Genomic DNA, 21,043 nt, shown 5'->3' with positions numbered 1-21,043 from the left:
ACAGCAGATGGACAGGTTGTTCTCAACTTGATATTCTGTAAAACAGAAAGGGATCAAAACCACAGAGTTCTGAGAGCCGATTTCAGTTGCTCTTAGCAACAATGATGCATATGTGTATTGGAAAAACTGGTTAAAAGTCCTCATATCTGCCAACCTTATATCAGCATCAACACAAGGTCCTACATTAACCTCTACGCTTACGCTTCAGTCCAAGGTTTTATTTTAGCCCACAGTCTGTCCCAGAATGCCTGGTGCTGATGGGGGTCCTGGTGCCAGTCCAGATAGGTCCTGGTCTTCACCAGGCCAGCCAGCCTGTGGTGGGCAGACAGGCTGGTGATTTTCTCCAGGAAGATCAGGAGAAGGATGTCCCTTTGCTCCACCTGAATCTCCAGGGAACACCAGTTACTGCGCAGGTAGTGGCGACTGACCAGGCAGAGGGTGTGATGGCTCCGGTAGAGGCTCTGTGATGTTCTCCACAATGTCCTTCCCCATCTGGAAGTCTCTACAGTCGTGGCCAAAAGTTTTGAATATGACACAAATATTAATTTCCACAAAGTTTGCTGCTTCAGTGTCTTGATATTTTTGTCAGATGTTACTATGGAATACTGAAGTATAATTACAAGCATTTCATAAGTGTCAAAGGCTTTTATTGACAATTACATGAACTTGATGCAAAGAGTCAATATTTGCAGTGTTGACCCTTCTTTTTCAAGACCTCTGCAATCTGCCCTGGCATGCTGTCAATTAACTTCTGGGCCACATCCTGACTGATCGCAGCCCATTCTTGCATAATCAATACTTGGAGTTTGTCGGAATTTGTAGATTCTTGTTTGTCCACCCGCCTCTTGAGGATTGGCCACAATTTCTCAATGGGATTAAGGTCTGGGGAGTTTCCTGGCCATGGACCCAAAATATCGATGTTTTGTTCCCCGAGCCACTTAGTTATCACTTTTGCCTTATGGCAAGGTGCTCCATCATGCTAGAAAAGGCATTGTTAGTTAACAAACTGTTCCTGGATGGTTGGGAGAAGTTGCTCTCGGAGGATGTGTAGGTACCATTCTTTATTCATGGCTGTGTTCTTAGGCACAAATGTGAGTGAGCCCACTCCCTTGGCTGAGAAGCAACCCCACACATGAATGGTCTCATACTGTTGACATGACACAGGACTGATGGTAGCGCTCACCTTGTCTTCTCCGGACAAGCTTTTTTTCCGGATTCCCCAAACAATCGGAAAGGGGATTCATCAGAGAAAATGACTTTACCCCAGTCCTCAGCAGTCCAATCCCTGTACCTTTTGCAGAATATCAGTCTGTCCCTGATGTTTTTCCTGGAGAGAAGTGGCTTCTTTGCTGCCCTTCTTGACACCAGGCCACCCTCCAAAGGTCTTCGCCTCACTGTGCGTGCAGATGCACTCACATCTGCCTGCTGCCATTCCTGAGCAAGCTCTGTACTGGTGGTGCCCCGATCCCGCAGCTGAATCAACTTTAGGAGACGGTCCTGGCGCTTGCTGGACTTTCTTGGGTGCCCTGAAGCCTTCTTCACAACAATTGAACCGCTCTCCTTGAAGTTCTTGATGATCCGATAAATGGTTGATTTAGGTGCAATCTTACTGGCAGCAATATCCTTGCCTGTGAAGCCCTTTTTTGTGCAAAGCATTGATGACGGCACGTGTTTCCTTGCAGTTAATAATGATTGACAGAAGAACAATGATTCCAAGCACCACCTTCCTTTTGAAGCTTCCAGTCTGTTATTCGAACTCGATCAGCATGACAGAGTGATCTCCAGCCTTGTCCTCGTCAACACTCATACCTGTGTTAACGAGAGAATCACTGACATGATGTCAGCTGGTCCTTTTGTGGCAGGGCTGAAATGCAGTGGAAATGTTTTTGGGGGATTCAGTTAATTTGCATGGCAAAGAGGGACTTTGCAATTAATTGCAATTCATCTGATCACTTCATAACATTCTGGAGTATATGCAAATTGCCATCATACAAACTGAGGCAGCAGACTTTGTGAAAATTAATATTTGTGTCATTCTCAAAACTTTTGGCCACGACTGTACTGTGTAGACAGAAGCACAGGAAAGGAGGACCCCTTTGTTCCAGGTCGGGCAGAAGCTCCTCCACCACCTAGTGCTCGTCCTTCCCGCTGTAGGAGACTAATGCGTCATGGTGGTAGTGCCCCCTGGTGTTGGATAGCATGGCCTCCAACAGCCAGCCAACGGTGATGTGGTAGAAGGGGAGGAGCTAGAGGCCAGCCAGGTTATGGATGAAAACCACCAGCATGAAGAACAGGACTCCCAGGCCAGTCGCAGCAACACAAAGCCCACCTCTGTTGTGCAGTTGGCTTCTGTGTACTTGACAAAGTTAGGTTTGTCTAACAAGCATATCAAGTCTTCCAAAGCTTAATTATGATCATAATTTAAGCATGATCACTTCAACCTGCCTGTACCCCTTTGCCCGAGCAATGAGCCAAGCATTGTCACAACTGCAAAACATTTGTAGTGTATTAAATAAAGGCTAGAGAGAGGTTCAGTAAAGCTAGAATATATTATAAATGTTCTCAATACGCAAATACGATGTTTTCAAAGATATAAAGTATTTTGTTAAACTTCCCTCGAGTCAATCCTGTAGTTTGAAAGTTTCAGAACATTCAGTTTGGTCAGGTTGTGAAAAATGTTGGCAGTACGCTGTATTGAAAGATCCACCTGTATTTAGTCCGTTTTCTCAGGGGAATCAGCTGCTTGATGTTAAATCAACCACTTTTAGCTGAAAGCTTAGACCTGTACTCAAGTGTTTCCAATGATCGGAAGTACTTTCCCATGAATTCAGATCCACAAAGGAATTCTTCAGCGTTAAGGATAAATGACAGACTCAAAGAAAGGTCTGTCACAGTCCTCAAATGACACGGTCTGGCCTTTGAGCTGGAGACTCAGATTGTGTTTGGACGTGACATTACTGCCAATTATCAACTGCATTGGCCTCATACCCGAACTAATGTACAGATGAGTCCGCTGCCTCAGAATGTCGCCAAATATGAGTGTCAGATTCAGCTTGAACACAGGTTCTGTAGGTGGAAAGTTCAAGTCCCCCAGACATTGCCTCAATAGTGTGAATCAGTGGATTGTCCCTCAGGTCTAACAATGTCAAACTATGTAAACCAGTAAACATGTTTGCATGCATCTGTCCATCTTATTTTGTGTAATGTCTAAGAGCTCCAGATTTGTCATATGTGCTGAGAGGAGGACATTGTACCGTCTAGCCATACTCCCAAGTACTTGTATGAGGTGACTACCTCAAGCTCTAAACCCTCAGACGTAGTAATAACACCTGTGGGAAGAGGGGCCTTCTTCTTACCAAACCACATTACCTTTGTTTTGGAGTTGTTCAGAACAAGGTTAATGGTAGAGAAAGCTTGTTGGACACTTTGATGTAGAGCATTTAACATAAAATCCGGGGAGGGGCCAGCTGAGTATACGACAGTATCATCTGCATATAAATGGATGAGCGAGCTTCCTACTGCCTGAGCTATGTTGTTGATGTAGATAAAGTGTGGGGCCTAGGATTGAGCCTTGGGTTATTCCCTTGGTGACAGGCAGTGGCTGAGACAGCAGATTTTCTGACTTTATGCACTGCACTCTTTGAGAGAGGTAGTTAGCAAACCAGGCCAAAGACCCCTCAGAGACACCAATACTCCTTAGCCAGTCCACGAGAATGGAATTGTCTACCGTATCAAAAGCTTTGGCCAAGTCAATAACAATAGAGGCACAATATTGCTTATAATCAAGGGCAATGGTGACATCATTGAAGACCTTTAAGGTTGCAGTGACACATCCATAACCTGAGCGGAAACCAGATGTTTTCCATGGCATACCTCAGTTACAAAGTGTTTCCATTACTGAACCCTGTGTAGATGATTTGTCCGAGATACTATGCAGAGTAATGAATATAAAGTCACTTACAGAGCTATATGTAGAGGCACCAGCGATACAATCGCTAAACCAATCAAACTGTTCGATCTTAAAACACCAACGAAAGCATGACCTCTGTTTTGAATAACCTAACAATCATTAAGTTATCATTGAGTTATCAAATAACACATATAGAAGAAGGTGCACTGTCTTGTCTCCAGAACCTGACAACTTTTGAACTAGGGCTCAGCCAGGAAATACTATTGCGCCTTCCCCTATCTGGCACTAAGAAAATACAGTCCTTGAGTTTATCTAGTAATGAAATAGATTCTGAGAATATCTGTAATATAGTGTTTTTGCTTTCAATCAAGGAAATCAGTTTGGAATATACCACTATAAGCAGCTTCTCAATGTCCAGTGTTGAATCATGCATTGGGCTGAAATATTTGCATTTAAAAGGTAAATCCTACTTCACATATTAAATGGAATTTTATTTCCAGTCTCAAAAACCTTAATAAATTAGAGATAAATGGCCAGACACCAAATAGACCCGATCTCTGCTTTTTCCCAAAACATCCAATTACATGGATAACACAACTTTTATTGGGAAATGATCTAGAAATGCTTTTTGCAAAACAGTTCAGCTGTTTTGAGAAGCTGCAGAATCGGGTTTTATCACTGAATTTAATTTCACACAATCTCTTCATTCAAAGACTCAATCATGACAGTCTTACTGACAGTTGTGGCTGCTTTGTGTGATGTATTGTTGTCTCTACCTTCTTGCCCTTTGTGTAGTTGTCTGTGCCCAATAATGTTTTTACCGTATTTTGTGCTGCTACCATGTTATGTTGTGTTGCTACCATGCTGTGTTGTCTTAGGTCTCTATTTATGTAGTGTTGTGTTGTCTCTCTTGTTGTGATGTGTGTTTTGTCCTATATTTATATTGTATTTATTTTTAATCCCAGGCCCCCGCCCCCTGCAGGAGGCCTTTTGGTAGGCAGTCATTGTAAATAAGAATTTGTTTTTAACTGACTTGCCTAGTTAAATAAATAAAATACAATCTGGTGCCATTGCTGATAGCCTATAACCAAATATGGTCAAATGACCTAACTTGCCTACATCTCTGAATGTGTGAGGCCCAAAATGACAATCACACTACCCAATGATCATTGGCTCATTCAAATACACCTTTTGCAGATTTGGAAGGCCCTGGCTATTGGCGGTTGAAAACATTTGAGACAACCACTAATGGAAAGGTACTCCAGATCTTGAAACTGAGACAAACAGCCCAGACACATGGAACTAGTTTGACCAAATTTCATGGATATGCAGACGGTATTTGATATTAGGGAGAAGTCCTAGTAGATCCTCCTCGATGGCTGTGACATCTTGACAGGCAGCAGTGTACTGTTTTGCATGAAGACAGTTCCAGGCAGGCAAGTCTTCATCACTGTCAAAAATGTAGCATTTAGGAAGCATCCATCCACTAACACTCAATCCACTGGAGCAGACACAGCCTTCATCTCTCCCAACGAGTCAAATCTATTCAGGTGATTGTCAGAAGTTTGATTTCAGTTAATCTGTAAAACATTGGTTTGATACAGTAACACTCTTGGGAGTGCTGCAAACAATAGTCTTAGTCACCAATGGCGCCATCTGACAAAAAAACTAACAGCTCACAGCTTTTTGTTGTTCACTCAAGGTTACAAAGTAATTATCAAATGGTTAGTTTGGTTCCGTAAATAAAAGTACAAGTGTCCCACAGTCAATTAAGAAATGAGTGCAGGGCTGCAATAAGTTCTCTGATCATCACAGACTTGCAGTTGATGTCTGTGTACATCTGAGGAGCAGTACCCTATTTGTATAGTACCGTCCCACTGTAGACAGATTCATGAATGGATAAGTACCATGTCTGATACCACATGGAAGATATCTTTGTTAAACGGCTTTGGAAGTGTTTTTAAACCCGTCTTAAAAGAGAAATTCTGTATATTTGTATCACCTTTAAAAAAAAAGACCATTCACATGAAGCATATGTTTGGATGTGATAGATGTCAGAAGATAAGTCTCACTAAAGGATCTGCAGTTTGTCATGAAATATATATTTTAGTAAAACTCTTGATAGACCACTTAAAATGTTCACCTTTATTTAATTGTTGGCTACATTTACACATCAAAAGATCAGGTGGGTAGGTACCTTCTTTAAGACATCACACTAGCAACTAGCCTCTGCGTAAAGACAAAGACAACAACTAAGGTGCAGTGCAATGTGGAGAGTTCTTCACAGATATATACACAGAGTATACTAAACATTTTGAACACCCACTTTTTCCATGACATAGACTTACCAGGTGAAAGCTATGATCCCTTGTTAAATCCACTTCAATCAGTGTAGATGAAGGGGAGGCAGGTTAAAGAAGGATTTTTTTTAACCTTGAGAGAATTGATTTTGTATGTGTGCCATTCAGAACGTGAATGGGCAAGACAAAAGATTTAAGTGCCTTTGAACCCGATATGTTAGTAGGTGCCTGGTGCACCGGTTTGTGTCAAGAACTGCACTGCTGCTGGGTTTTTCACGCTCAACATTTTCCCGTGTGCATCAAGAATGTGTGTACCACTCAAAGGACATCCAGCACACATGACAACTGTGGGAAGCATTGGAGTCAACATGGACCAGCATCTACACCTTGTAGTCCATGCTACGACAAATTGAAGCTGTTCTGAAGACAAAAGGGGGTGCAACTCAATATTAGGAATATTCTTCATGTTTGGTATAGTCTGTAATTAGGCTATTCATCCATGTAAATCTAAATGGATACAAAGACAGTACATTCATAAATATGGTTCAAATGTACTGTATAATGTTAAACTAAATGAATGTTCAATACAACACTTGTATTAGTCAGGAAGACTTGTAATGTATTTTTCTGTTAGTTGCTTTAACATACAAATGATAAAATAATATGAGGCATGCGTAAAATATCCTGGAGGGGTCCATTTAAAATTCAATATAATGTCGCAATGCTGGTGTGTGTGTGTGTCATGAGTCCTACGACATGGACTAATAAATTAGTTTAGGTTGACTGGTTTGCAAATATAAATATTGAAAAAGTTACTGTAGTTCTGACAGAAGCGACTAGACAGAAACCTTTTCACGGTGAACAGTTTCCTCTATGTCTCTTGTGGAGCTAGAGAGGATGTAGACCCTCACCACTCAACAAATCTCACAATACCTCACCTCAGTCACTACCACACTGCAACCCTGCTGGCCTCCACGAGGTCTCTGCAGGTATACACTGTTGTAAAAAAATAAAAAGTGAGGTACAGGAGAACTCAGACTTCATTCAGGATCTGAGATGGCTTCCTACCCCTGAAGATTGTGGTTTTTTTGTTATAGAAGTAAAGCTTCACAAAAACCTCTCCCATGTTGAGAATACCTCACTTTTTAAATGGCAGGACCCTATAATGCACAATTTCAGCCTGTCAAGGTCAGTGTGTGTGTATGGTGTGATTGAGTGGGAAGGATGTAGGTATGGTATTGCATCCAGGTCGCTGCGTGCTGCTAACTGTCAAAGAGTCCCGCGGCCTGTCCGTGCTCACATCTGGGTGATCTTGCCCTTTTCTCCGTTGTTGCCATTCTCGTCGCACTCAAAGCCTCCATTTTCCAGGGCGTACTCCTGCTTATCCTTAGGTGCCTCAGCGTCCCCCTCTGCTCCCTCGCTGTCTAACTCAGACGAACCACCTCCACACTTCCACTTATACATCTGGTAAGCTGTAGGAGGCGGAACCACTCATGTTACACCTACTGTGTTCCTTTACAGCCACATTTTTCAATCTAAATAAGCACTGACAAGCATCAATAATATAGTCTGAGAGAAGTTAATGATCAGACTGGCACCCGGGCAATCAATCATTAGCTAGAATGACAAATGAATGTTGGGAATATAGACAACACACGGTAGAAATACCAGACCATAGGCCTACTATACATCTATAAGTCGACCACAAAACCATTCAAAACTTTTGGATAGCATATCAATATTGACATTAGCTCTTCAACAGCGGTATAAGCTGACCCACCTCCAACAGACATGACAGCCACCACCAGTTGGAAGATGCTGTAGATGAGTGGGAAGGCGAACATGACCTCCAGTTCTTCAGGGAGGAACGACAGCTGGACGATGGTGCTGCACAACTGGGAGTTCTGGAAGCCTGTCTCCAGGGCGATGGTACGACACCTTAAACACAACAACGGGCTTGTTAACTATAGTAGGTTCCATGGAGCGACGAAGGGCTCTGCTTGACTGGCGTGCTTATGAAGAACCTCCTGCTCTGTTAAATGAACAAGGTGAAGTTAAAATGCACTGGATGGTTTTCATTTTGGCGCCTGTGGAGTACATTGCACATCTGGTACTGTAGTGCTTACATTAACTTGAATGTTAAGGCATTTCCAGAGGGGAGACAAAGGGAATAACTTATTCAGGCTATTCAAGTATAATTCCGGTAGGTGTTATCAACACCTTCTATTGCAATAGTAACTTGGATTTGATCAGCTAGGTACAATATTAAGACTGGACTACCATGAATCATATAATATTGCAGTAGTACTTGTGCCAGGGTTGTCCTACAAAGCGAGCCATGAAGAAGCCCAGGGTGAAGCCTACGAAGGGGTAGATGGCTCCGATGATCCAGAGAGAGGGAGAGATGGTCCAGGAGGACTGGTACAGCACCCCACCTACCACCGCAATGATGATGATGAGGAGGAGGCCAACTATGGAACCCACCTGCAAAAACACATTTTAAAGACTTGATTTGAATCCACAAATCGCATGCACACTATTGATCCCGGAATAACAACCTAGAAGTGTATAGTGTAGCAGTAGTGTGGAACAAAACCAGCTGTATGCAGTGCGAGGTGTTTGATCTTACCTTGAGGATCTTTTTGGCTGTTTCAGGCCACTTGTTTTTGACGTAGATTCCCAGGGCGACGGGGATCAGGAGGGACACCAAGGTGATACCTGGAGACAAAGATATACAATCTGTCATGATCTTCCAAACTGCCTCTGGAAGCAACGTCAGCACCACAATTGTTTGTCGGGAGCTTCATGAAATGGGTTTCCATGGCCGATCAACATGCGCAACGCCAAGCGTCGCCTGGAGTGGTGTAAAGCTCGCCGCCATTGGACTCTGGAGCAGTGGAAAACACGCTCTCACGCTTCACCATCTGGCAGTCCGATTTGGGTTTGGCGGATGCCAGGAGACTACCTGCCCCAATGCATTAGGCAAACTGTAAAGTTTGGTGGATGAGGAATAATGTTTTTTCATGGTTCGGGCTAGGCCCCTTACTTCCAGTGAAGAGAAATCTTAATGCTACAGCATACAATGACATTCTAGACAATTCTGTGCATCCAACTTTGTTGCAACAGTTTGGGGAAGGTCCTTTCCTGTTTCAGCATGACAATGCCACTGTGCACAAAGTGAGGTCCATAGAGAAAAGGTTTGTCGAGATCGGAGTAGAAGAACTTGACTGGCCTGCACAGAGCCCTGACCTCAACCCCATCGAAAACCTTTGGAAAGAATTGGAACGCCGACTGCGGGCCAGGCCTAATCCCCCAACATCAGTGTCCAACCTCACTAATGCTCTGGTGGCTGAATGGAAGTAAATCCCTGCAGCAGTGTTCCAACATCTAGTGGGATGCCTTCCCAGAAGAGTGGGACTTATAGCAGCAAAGGGGGGAACAACTCCATATTAATACCAATGATTTTGGAATGAGATGTTTGACGAGCAGGTATTCACATACTTTTGGTCATGTCGTGTACGTAAGCTGCTATAAGGATCCGAATGTTTTAGCATTTCTAACGGTGTTCTAACACAGAAATACAATCAATATGTGGAAATCTATACTAATTATATGTTCCTGTGCTGCTAGATGGAATCTAAAGAGTGCTGTACAAAAGCATTCCCACCAATACATTGTGTAGATGGTACATCAATGCATATGCCCCTGTATGGAATGGTTTATTTTAGTATTGGTAGCTACCTATGCTTTGGTAGGGGATCTGGATGGTGTCAGCAGAGGTCCAGACAGACGTGTAGATGAGCAGACACAGAGGCATCATCCCCAGGGCCAGGATAGAGGAGCAGGCTGTCATGCTGATACTAGAGTGGGGAAAACACACAACATTAGTACGCTGGATCACGATAGAAACGCACTCGCATAAAAGTACTCAAAAACGTAGTACCAAAGGCAAAACTTGAAAGTAGGCTAAATCAAACAAATAACATGTACTCTTAGGAAGAAAAAAGGAAAAAAAACGTGCCATCTAGAACCTGAAAGGTTTCTCCGGCTGTCCCCATAGGAGATCTCTTAAGAACACTTTTCTGTTCCAGGTAGAACCGTTTTCAGTTCCATTCCAGAGGGTTCTACATGGAACACAAAAGTGTTCTACCCGGAATCAAAAATAATTATCCTGAGGACAGCCGGAGAACCCTTTTGGAACCCTTTTTCCCCTCCATTCTTCTTCATCTAAGAGTGTTACTGCTTCCAGTCAGTCTCACCTGAGGTCCATGTCTCCATCCAGCCAGTAGGCAATGATATTAGAGCTGGTGCCACCGGGACAGCAGCCCATGATGATGATGACGACGGCCTGCACGGGCAGCACGTTGAAGGCCAGCGACAGGGCGAAGGCAGTGAAGGGCATGATGCCGAACTGGCACAAGAAGCCGATAAAAATTCCCCATGGTCTCTTGATGTGTCCCCACAGCTTTCCGGCCTCCACAGTGCAGCCCATGGAGAACATGACCATGGCCAGCATGACGGTCAGCACGATGCTGAGAACTAGGCTCAGGATCTTGTTGTAGTTGCTGGGAGCCACCAGGCACGACGTGCCTGAGCATATCGTGGCGTTGGTGTGGCAGGTGGCCAACGCCACAGCAGCCGTTGTCATTGGTGTGTTCATAGTGGAGAACAGTGACGGGGGTAAAAAAAATAAATCTAAAAAGGAACCCAATAGAAGAATTCCAGAGTGCGGGGGGGGTGGAGAGAAGTCGTCTGTCCTGTGGTGTTGCGTTCTTTTAAGACTCCTCCGGCTCTCCTCCCTCCTGTATCCACGGTGACGAGGGCTGCACTGAGAACATACACCTCTCCCCTCCAGGCCTTTAACACCTAAAAAAAAATAGAATAATAATTAACTCATGCCTAACGTTTTTATGAGGTCAGTGTCCAAATGTGAATGCAGAAAAAGACAGTCATTGATTAAACTTACAATAAACGTAAATTGCACCATCTTACTTTTTTATCACTCCTTCAGCTCTTAAATTTTATTGTCCTCTTCCAATCACAGCCATGCAACATCATCATCCTGGTACCGCCACCAAAGGAGTGATGATGCCTACCTGTACGTGTTGTGCGCGGGCACAAGGTCCTGTCTGGTGTGCGTCACCTCTCCCCAGTGGGACTGTAAAAGAGTAGGACTGGAAAGTCTCTGGATGTTGGACCCACTATGAAAAAAAAACTAGAGGTGGAAGGAATGCTCTGTGTGTCACTGAAAGACGACAAAATGATATCGTATACATCGTATAATGACATCGTACCCAGTGTGGGGGGATAGACTTTAGCTGTTAGAGGAAGACAAGGACACAAAAAGTAACTGAGGAACTTCACACTTCTATCGTTTGGGGAAAGAAAATGAGACATTGTGAAATTCATACGCTAGAAAATAATAATATAATATCAACCAAGTAGATGGATAAATATCTGTCAACAAGAAAAAATGTAAATAATGTGTTACAGCACAAAAACTGTGACAACCTATGTGTGTGTCACATTTCACTATATAATCAGTCATATTACTGTACCTCAAATGTATCATAAACCATCTGACTATATTATAGGCCTGTAACTAGGTTGTTCTTCTTACGCAACTATCCAGTTGATATTACATGAATGTAACCTTATTTTTCCTGAGATGAGATGTTCATTCTTACGCCAGAACTGATCACTTTTCCCACAAAATACAAGATCTCATCCCAGTCTCTCAAAATGTAGCCAGTTCAATAGTTTTTGCTTCCCTTAGTCCTTCTTTCCCCATTAATTCTGTCATTCATTAAATGCTAGGGGAAATGTTTAACAAAGTCTCCACCAGTAGCTTACTATATAGGACCCTTTAGGTCCAGAGTTCTACAACAACCAACACAAATGTTTCCTTTTATAGTTTTTATTACAAAATTAAAACAATACATATTCCCATCACCATACAGTGCATTCAGAAAGTATTCAGACCCCTTTCCATATCTTGTTACGCCTTATTCTAAAATCGATTAAATAAAAACACATCAATCTACACAGAATGACAAAGTGAAAAAAAAAGAAGTGTAGAAATGTTTACAAATGTATTAACAATGACAAACAGAAATACCTTATTCACATAACTAATTAGACCCTTTGCTATTATACTCTAAAATTGAGTTCAGGTGCATCCGGTTTCCATTGATCATCCTTGAGATGTTTCTACAACTTGATTGGAGTCCGCCTGTGGTCAATTCAATTGGACATGATTTGGAAAGGCACACAACCTGTCTATACAAGGTCCAACAGTTGATAGTGCATGTCAGAGCAAAAACCAAGCCATGAGGTCAAAGAAATTGTCCGTAGAGCTCTGAAACAGGATTGTGTCAAGGCACAGATCTGGAGAAGGTTACTAAACAATTTCTGAACACAGTGGCCTCCATTATTCGTAAATGGTAGAAGTTTGGAACCACCAAGACTCTCCCCAGAGTTGGCCGCCCAGCAAAACTGAGCAATTGGGGGAGAAGGGCCTTGGTCAGGGAGGTTACCAAGAACCCGATGGTCACTCTGACAGAGCTCCAGAAATATAGGTGTGCCAATCTTGTAGCGTCATACCCAAAAAGAATCGAGGCTGTAATCGCTGCCAAAGGGGCTTCAACAAAGTACTGAGTGAAGGGTCTGAAAACCTAAGTAAATGTGATAGTTACATTTTTTTTATTTAAAAAAAAAAAAAAACTGTTTTTGCTTTGTCATTATGGGGTATTGTGTGTAGATTGAGGAGGTAAAAAAATGCCTGAATAGAATAAGTCTGTAACGTAACAAAATGTGGAAAAAGTCAAGGGGTCTGAAAACTTTCCGAATGCACGGTATATACAGAAATAGCAGTCTGACTATAGTAAACGATGTACACAAACACTAAAGGTGATGTGGCTCTATTGGGAAACTGTCTTCAGGTCAGCTTTTAGTTTGTCTCTGTTCCCAAGGTGAAAGTTCCCGTAGAATCACACAGTACCGTGTCCATAAGAAAGCACTTACAGAGAGTGGATTAGATCTCAGATCAGCTGTCTGCTTTCTTATAATGGTTTAGGGGTTAGAAGAGAAACACTGTAGCAGCACATGAGCCAAGTACAGCAAATGATCTCTGGTCAGATTTGAAATCTGTCCACAATAGGCTACTGTATCAGTGGTGCGAGTGTTCATAGATTGAGTAAGTATGAGCTGATTCCAAAAGAAGTGATCAGCTGTGCTCCAGAGTGTGCAGTCAAAGAGAAGAGGTGGTTAACTGGTCTCAGATCAGCTTTGACAAGTGTCTCCCAGCTGAATGCTCCCGGTCACATGGGCAATGAAACAACGGAGCAGGTATATCCCCGAAAAATTGAGAGAACTGTCGATTAGGAGAAAGAGAGAGAGATAAATATATAGCTGCTTCAAATTTTTTGAAGACATCCAAACATATTTGCATGTATAGAATTGGCGAGGCCTGCTATACACAACACAGAGTAATGAAGTAGTTGTTAGAGTGAGAAAGTAGGTGTGCCTACCTGTGAAGAACTACAGTTAACATATGTGTATGTACAGTTTTACGAGCCATTATAACGGGGCCCTTCCGTGTTAGTAAATTAGCGCATTAGTGTGCTGGTATCTGTAGAGTAGCACTTCAGTGGGTCTGTTATCAGTTAGTTACGGTGTGAGATATTCTTCCGACACTCAACCTTTATGGAATGTGCAGCCGGCCGAAACCCCCAAGGCCTTGGCCGAGAGGCAGAGTGTGTGAGTGACAGTCAGTCACACTCTCTCTCACACACAGTCTGTCTCTCCTGCACACGGTCATTCCCCTCCCTCCAATTTCAATGACAGTGTGCAGTCAGGTCCGTGTGTGTGTATGCCCAACCATACGTGCGTGCCACTGCCACCATTATCTCGTCTTATCTGATCACTGATAGCCATCTGACCCAATTAGATAGGAAGGTTTTATTTACACAAATGCATGTGTGCCGCAATGGTGCACTTTCACAGTTTTCAATAAAGAAAACTGAACCTGCACTGCAGCTCACATAAGATAATATGTAAACTGCACTGTGACATAATCCAGTCTGTCCTTTCCCATCACCTAAAGAATTAGGAAGACAGGTTACAGTCAAACTACAGCACTAACTAATGGCATACTTTCTGGTTTACAGTAAAGGCAACAGAGATTTTACAATACAATATCACGGTACAGTGTGGTTGGCATGACGATGGAACTGAAGCATATCGTTCCATTATCTAAAAGGATGAACAAGAAATATCTGAGGTGATAGGCTATATACACAGAGTGTACAAAACATTAAGAACACCTTCCTAATATTGAGTATTGTACTGTAAGTCTTTGTATCCATTGATGAAATTAATGTTTTGTTGCATTTTTTTATATTTACATAGGCTACTCATCTAAATACAGACTATACCAAACATCAAGAACCCCTTCCTAATATTGAGTTGAACCTCCTTTTGTCTTCAGAACAGCTTCAATTTGTCGTAGCATGGACTACAAGGTGTAGATGCTGGTCCATGTTGACTCCAATGCTTCCCACAGTTGTCATGTGTGCTGGATGTCCTTTGGGTGGTACACACATTCTTGATGCACACGGGAAAATGTTGAGCGTGAAAAACCCTGCAGCGTTCAAAAGCCACTTAAATCTTTTGTCTTGCCCATTCACCCTCTGAACGGCACACATTCACAATCCACGTCTTAATTTTCTCAAGGCTTAAAAACGCTTCTTTAACCTGTCTCCTCTCCATCTACACGGATTAAAGTGGATTTAACAAGTGACATCAATAAGGGATCATGGCTATCACTTGGATTCACCTGGTCAGTCTGTCATGGAATGTTTTGTACACTCAGTGTATATTTTGCATGTAAGCAGTCAGCCACACTTTCTTCCTGTAGACTACAACTCCATCTGTGATGACCTTGGTCTAGTCTTGTGATTGCTACAATGACATGAGTGAAATGAGAGAGGGTGTGTCTGTCGGTCTTTTGCCAAATAAGTGTGACTGTGACTAACTCTTTATGTCCTTGAATATTGAGCAATAGTAATGGCTTCTTTTTGTAAGCACTAACTCCGCCATGGCTTGTTGGGCAAAGCCTATGGGGAAAGGAATGGGGGTTTGAGGGTTTTTTGATAAATACAGAAAATAAAAGGTCTTAGGAGATCATAAATGCATCATAATTCCCAAAAAGTGACGTTAGCTGATAAAGACTATGTGACGAAAAAATTACTTATAAGACAAGTATTTTTTATCCGAAATTGTTCATCAGCTAACGTCACTTTTTGGGAATTTTTAAGCATTTATGTAATCAAAACGAGCACATAAATGCTCCATAATTCCTAAAAGGTCATTACCTCACAGAACAAAACGTTTAAGATCTCCTAAACCTGTGTTAACCTTACTTTCGGCATTTATCCCAAAACCACACTCTATCCCCATTCATTTCCGACATAGGAATGGCCGAACGGACCAGAGGTAACACATGTTTTAGGACTATAAGGCGAGCTCTATAACGATGTGTGTGTAATTCTGACATCACATTTACATTCTGACATGGCAAGTTCACAGTGACAAGCCATCGGTCTAAAAAGAGAGATATATATGGTGCACAATTTACTGAAAATAGTAGGGTGTGTGGGTGACTCACCTGACCAGGAAGGGCTGTGGGAAGCAGCTAACAGTTTGTTTTATGGCATCCTGAAGTTGCAGCAGGTTAGTCAACAGCACCCCCTGGCGGCACTTATCGATCTTGGTCACCACAATCTGCATCACACACCAAACAAAACAAGAGTTTTACAAAGATGCCTCATTAACAAGTGCTGATAGGCTATACGATCATGAATGAATAAACAGGTTCTCATTGTGTGCTAGTCCAAATCAGACACTGTGTTCCCAATTCCCAAGCAAAATAAGCGGTTCTATGAGGAACAATAGCTAACGTTTTCGGTCATCTTCTGGGTGGTTTAGGACACTACAAGCGGCAGGGGCTAGGCCTGTATTTTATTGGCAGTATGACGAGTGCATCCATTCATCCCATGTAAGCACATCAATGGGATCATTTTAATCTGACGTCAGTCCTTTAGTCTGTTGTGGCTCCACAAGGTGGACAAACTTTATTTAAGATCCCGTTGACATCATTTTAGTTATGTGGTCAAAAGTGCTTAATAACCTGATAGCATGAATAATTCACAGCTTCATGCATTAATCACAGGACAGGGCCAATCAATAATGGCCGGATCCAGGACTGCGGTTTTTAAATAGCTGAGTGGGACAAGTTAGAGCGTTCTACATGAATCTGCTCTCTACAGTGAGTGTGATGGAACATAACACACTAAAGAGGAGAGGGACAGAAAAGGCTTAAATGGCATGCAATGAAAATGGAGAACCTAGATTATAGTAAAATTCTGTAAACTTAACATATACAAGGACACAAAACAGAACACTGAGTTGTTTAACAATGCCATCATCCCATATATATATATATACACACACACACACTTGAAGTTTACATACGCTTAGGTTGGAGTCATTAAAACTTGTTTTTCAACCACTCCACAAATTTCTTGTAAACAAACTATAGTTTTGGCAAGTCGGTTAGGACATCTACTTTGTGCATGACACAAGTACATTTTCCAACAATTGTTTACAGACAGATTATTTCACTGTATCACAATTCCAGTGGGTCAGAAGTTCACATACACTAAGTTGACTGTGCCTTTAAACAGCTTGGAAAATTCCAGAAAATGATGTCACGGCTTTAGAAGTCTCCGATAGGCTAAATGACATTTAAAATCAATTGGAGGTGTACCTGTGGATGTATTACAAGGCCTACCTTCAAACTCAGTGCCTTTTTGCTTGACGTCATGGGAAAATCAAAAGAAATCAGCCAAGACCTCAGAAAAAAAGTCTGGTTCATCCTTGGGAGCAATTTCCAAATGCCTGAAGGTACGACGTTCATCTGTACAAACAATAGTATACAAGTATAAACGCCATGGGACCACGGAGCCGTCATACCGCTCAGGAAGGAGATGCGTTCTGTCTCCTAGAGATGAACATACTTTGGTGCGAAAAGTGCAAATCAATCCCAGAACAACAGCAAAGGACCTTGTGAAGATGCTTGAGGAAACAGGTACAAAAGTATCTATATCCACAGCCCCTGCTCCAAAACCGCCCATAAAAAAGCCAGACTACGGTTTGTAACTGCACATGGGGACAAAGATCGTACTTTTTGGAGAATTGTCCTCTGGTCTGATGAAACAAAAATAGAACTGTTTGGCCATAATGGCCATCATTATGTTTGGAGGAAAAAGGGGGATGCTTGCACAACCATGAAGCACGGGGGTGGCATCATCATGTTGTGGGGGTGCTTAGCTGCAGGAGGGACTGGTGCACTTCAGAAAATAGATGGCATCATGAGGGAGGGAAATTATGTGGATATATTGAAGCAGCATCTCAAGACATCAGTCAGGACAATGACCCCAAGCATACTTCCAAAGATGTGGCAAAATGGCTTAAGAACAACAAAATCAAGGTATTGTAGTGGCCATCACAAAGCCCTGACCTCAATCCTATAGAACATTTGTGGGCAGAACTGAAAAAGCGTGTGCGAGCAAGGAGACCTACAAACCTGATTAAGTTACACCAGCTCTGTCAGGAGTAATGGGCCAAAATTCACCCCTTATTGTGGGAAGCTTGTGGAAGGCCCGAAACATTTGACCCAAGTTAAACAATTTAAAGGCAATTCTACCTAATACTAATTGAGTGTATGTAAACTTCTGACCCACTGGGAATGTGATGAAAGAAATACAAGCTGAAATAAATCCTTCTACTATTATTCTGACATTTCACATTCTTAAAATAAAGTGGTGATCCTAACTGACCTAAGACAGGGAATTTTTACTAAGATTAAATGTCAGGAATGTGAAAAACTGAGTTTAAATGTATTTGGCTAAGGTGTATGTAAACTTTCCACTTCAACTGTATATGTGTGTATATATATATGCTACCTCCACCTTTGTGCAAGGAGGTGCACTGCCAGAGCCCTGCAAAATGACCTCCAGCAGGCCACAAATGTGCATGTGTCAGCATATGGTCTCACAAGGGGTCTGAGGATCTCATCTCGGTACCTAATGGCAGTCAGGCTACCTCTCGCGAGCACATGGAGGGCTGTGCGGCCCCACAAAGAAATGCCACCCCACACCATGACTGACCCATCGCCAAACCGGTCATGCTGGAGGATGTTGCAGGCAGCAGAAAGTTCTCCACGGCGTCTCCAGACTCTGTCACGTCTGTCACATGTGCTCATGTGCTCAGTGTGAACCTGCTTTCATCTGTGAAGAGCACAGGGCGCCAGTGACGAATCTGCCAATCTTGGTGTTCTCTGGCAAATGCCAAACGTCCTGCACGGTGTTGGGCTGTAAGCACAACCCCCACCTGTGGACATCGGGCCCTCATACCACCCTCATGGAGTCTGTTTCTGACCGTTTGAGCAGACACATGCACATTTGTGGCCTGCTGGAGGTCATTTTGCAGGGCTCTGGCAGTGCACCTCCTTGCACAAAGGCGGAGGTAGCGGTCCTGCTGCTGGGTTGTTGCCCTCCTACGGCCTCCTCCACGTCTCCTGATGTACTGAGAAGTGGTCTGTGGTCACCACCTGCAGAATCACTCCTTTTTTGGGGTGCCTTGCTAATTGCCTATAATTTCCACCTTTTGTCTATTCCATTTGCACAACAGCATGTGAAATTTATTGTCAATCAGTGTTGCTTCCTAAGTGGACAGTTTGATTTCATAGAAGTGTGATTGACTTGGAGTTACATTGTGTGGTTTAAGAGTTCCCTTTATTTTTTTGAGCAGTGTATATATATATATATATATATATATATGTGATATAATAATTTGTATGTTTAAGATAATGACTAAAGTATTCCACCCTGAAACCATATAATTGAATGAAATGTGTTAGTCATAATCCAATAATGTGTGTGTGTAAGACAAGTTAAGACTAAAACATTGTGTTACTATTTAGCAATAAGAGAAATGTATAGTTGAGACATCAAAGGACAACTGAACTGTCTACAGACGACCTTGTGATAACTCTGAAACCAATAACAGGAAAGAGGCCTCCCCAACCTAGGTAGGGGAGTAACTGTTAGAAATGGCTAGGCTTGCAGAAGATAATGAGATGTGTTAGTATAGTGGAAAAATAGACTATCTGAGCAGGGAGTAGCCTATGACAGGAACGTGTGTGTGTGTATATATAAGATGGGCTCTGAACTTGAGAGGGCAGAGCGCTCTCTGAATAAAGTATTGATCTATTGCAGAATCTGAGACTTTGTCTATTCTTTATTAACCGGAGATTTATGACCTCTGGGAAATAGACAAAGATTGAGTGATATTTGAGTTCAACCATTGAGATATCAAAATTCTCGTGACAATATGTATATATATTCTATTAAAACAGAGGCTATAGAGGTTAATCTCACCACGTAAGGCCGACTGAACTCTTCACACATCTCCAGGGCGATCATATCTGCCTCCTGTAGCCCAACACTGCCGTCCACCAATAGGAAGGTCCTTACCAGACTGATAGAAATGTAACACAGCAGAGGAAAGCATGATCATGTTACACAAACAGACAAATGCATTCGATCTACATCAAGACTCTCCAACCCTGCTCCTTGAGAGTTACCGTCCTGTTGGTTATCTAGCACACCCAATTCTAATAAGTAGCTGGTTGATAAGCTGAATCAGGTTAGTTACAACTGGGATTGGATCGCAAACCTACAGGAGGGTAGCTCTCCAGGAACTGGGTTGGAGAGCCCTGATCTACACTGAACAAAAATAGAAATGCAACATGTCAAGTGTTGGTCCTATGTTTCATGAGCTGAAATACAAAATACCAGATTTTTTCCATACACACAATAGGTTTTTCTTTCACATTTTGTATACAAATGTATTTACATTCATATTAGTGAGCATTTCTCATTTGGCAAGATAATACATCCACCTGACAGTAGTGGCATATCAATAAACGGATTAAATAGCATGATCATTACACAGGTGCACCTTGTGCTGGGGACAATAAAAGGCACCTTTAAAATGTGCAGCTTTGTCACAACACAATGCCACAGATGTCTCAAGTTTTGAGGCAGGACTGTCCACTAGAGCGGTTGCCAGAGAATTTAATGTTAATTTGTCCACCATAAGCTGCCTCCAACGTCATTTTAGAGAATTTGGCAACCGGCCTCACAACCGCAGACCACGTGTTCCCACGACAGCCCAGGATCTCCACATCCGACTTCTTCACCTGCGAGATCGTCTGAGGGGTGGGGGAGGTGCTCAGGAGTATTTCTGTCTGTAATAAAGCCCTTTTGTGGGGAAAAGCTCATTCAGATTGTCTGGACCTGGCTCCCCAGTGGGTGGGCCTATGCACCCCACCCCGGCACCCCTGCCCAGTCATGTGATTTTCATAGATTAGGGCCTAATGAATTTATTTAAATTGACAGATTTCCTCATATGAACTGTAACTCAGTAAAATATTAGAAAATGTTACATGTTGCGTTTAGATTTTTGTTCAGTATACTTACTGTACATTGATTGACGGCCACATAATGTAAAGCTAAAACATCCCGAAGACCTACTTTTTTCTTGAACCCAGATAGTGCTCCACCATCTCCACAAAGTCCTTGGGAGCCCTGTATCCATAACCAGGCATGTCCACCATGGTGAACGCTTTGCCCACTTTGAAAAAGTTCATCTTCTTTGTATGGCCCTGAGAGAGAGTGGATAAAATGCCAGGTAGGTAAAGTACCTT

The 21,043-nt window shown here is 42.5% G+C and overlaps 2 protein-coding genes and 1 pseudogene across 6 annotated transcripts in view; all 3 read right to left on the bottom strand.

Annotated features, from left to right (window-relative positions):
- Positions 1–197: 197 nt before the first annotated feature.
- Positions 198–3,229, bottom strand: LOC129816997 (toll-like receptor 13; annotated as a pseudogene).
- A 2,811-nt stretch (positions 3,230–6,040) lies between these two features.
- Positions 6,041–11,047, bottom strand: slc10a2 (solute carrier family 10 member 2). Its single transcript, XM_055870501.1, has 6 exons — positions 10,470–11,047; positions 9,952–10,070; positions 8,840–8,928; positions 8,519–8,694; positions 7,991–8,148; positions 6,041–7,682 (listed from the first exon to the last, which is right to left on the bottom strand). The coding sequence occupies exons 1-6, from the start codon at positions 10,868–10,870 to the stop codon at positions 7,507–7,509; spliced, it is 1,119 nt and encodes a 372-aa protein (XP_055726476.1). The 5' UTR covers positions 10,871–11,047; the 3' UTR covers positions 6,041–7,506.
- Positions 10,987–21,043, bottom strand: part of gtpbp8 (GTP binding protein 8 (putative)) — a 24,014-nt gene continuing 13,957 nt past the window's right edge. For 2 of the 5 annotated variants that reach the window (XM_055870503.1, XM_055870502.1), the window contains exons 4-7: positions 20,871–21,001; positions 19,713–19,812; positions 15,878–15,993; positions 13,491–14,851 (exon numbers count right to left, since the gene is read on the bottom strand). In XM_055870503.1, the coding sequence (XP_055726478.1) occupies positions 14,695–14,851; positions 15,878–15,993; positions 19,713–19,812; positions 20,871–21,001 (504 nt within the window). In that variant the 3' untranslated portion in view covers positions 13,491–14,694. Of the gene's footprint in view, positions 11,077–11,306; positions 11,426–12,111; positions 14,852–15,877; positions 15,994–19,712; positions 19,813–20,870; positions 21,002–21,043 lie in introns of those variants that run through there. The other 3 variants (XM_055870504.1, XM_055870506.1, XM_055870505.1) reach the window with 3 other exon arrangements.

Source organism: Salvelinus fontinalis, chromosome 19 (genome assembly GCF_029448725.1).
Source record: "Salvelinus fontinalis isolate EN_2023a chromosome 19, ASM2944872v1, whole genome shotgun sequence".
Classification (NCBI taxonomy): Eukaryota; Metazoa; Chordata; class Actinopteri; order Salmoniformes; family Salmonidae; genus Salvelinus; species Salvelinus fontinalis.
Note: the sequence above shows the minus strand (reverse complement) of the source record. Positions and strands in the feature narration are given on the sequence as shown.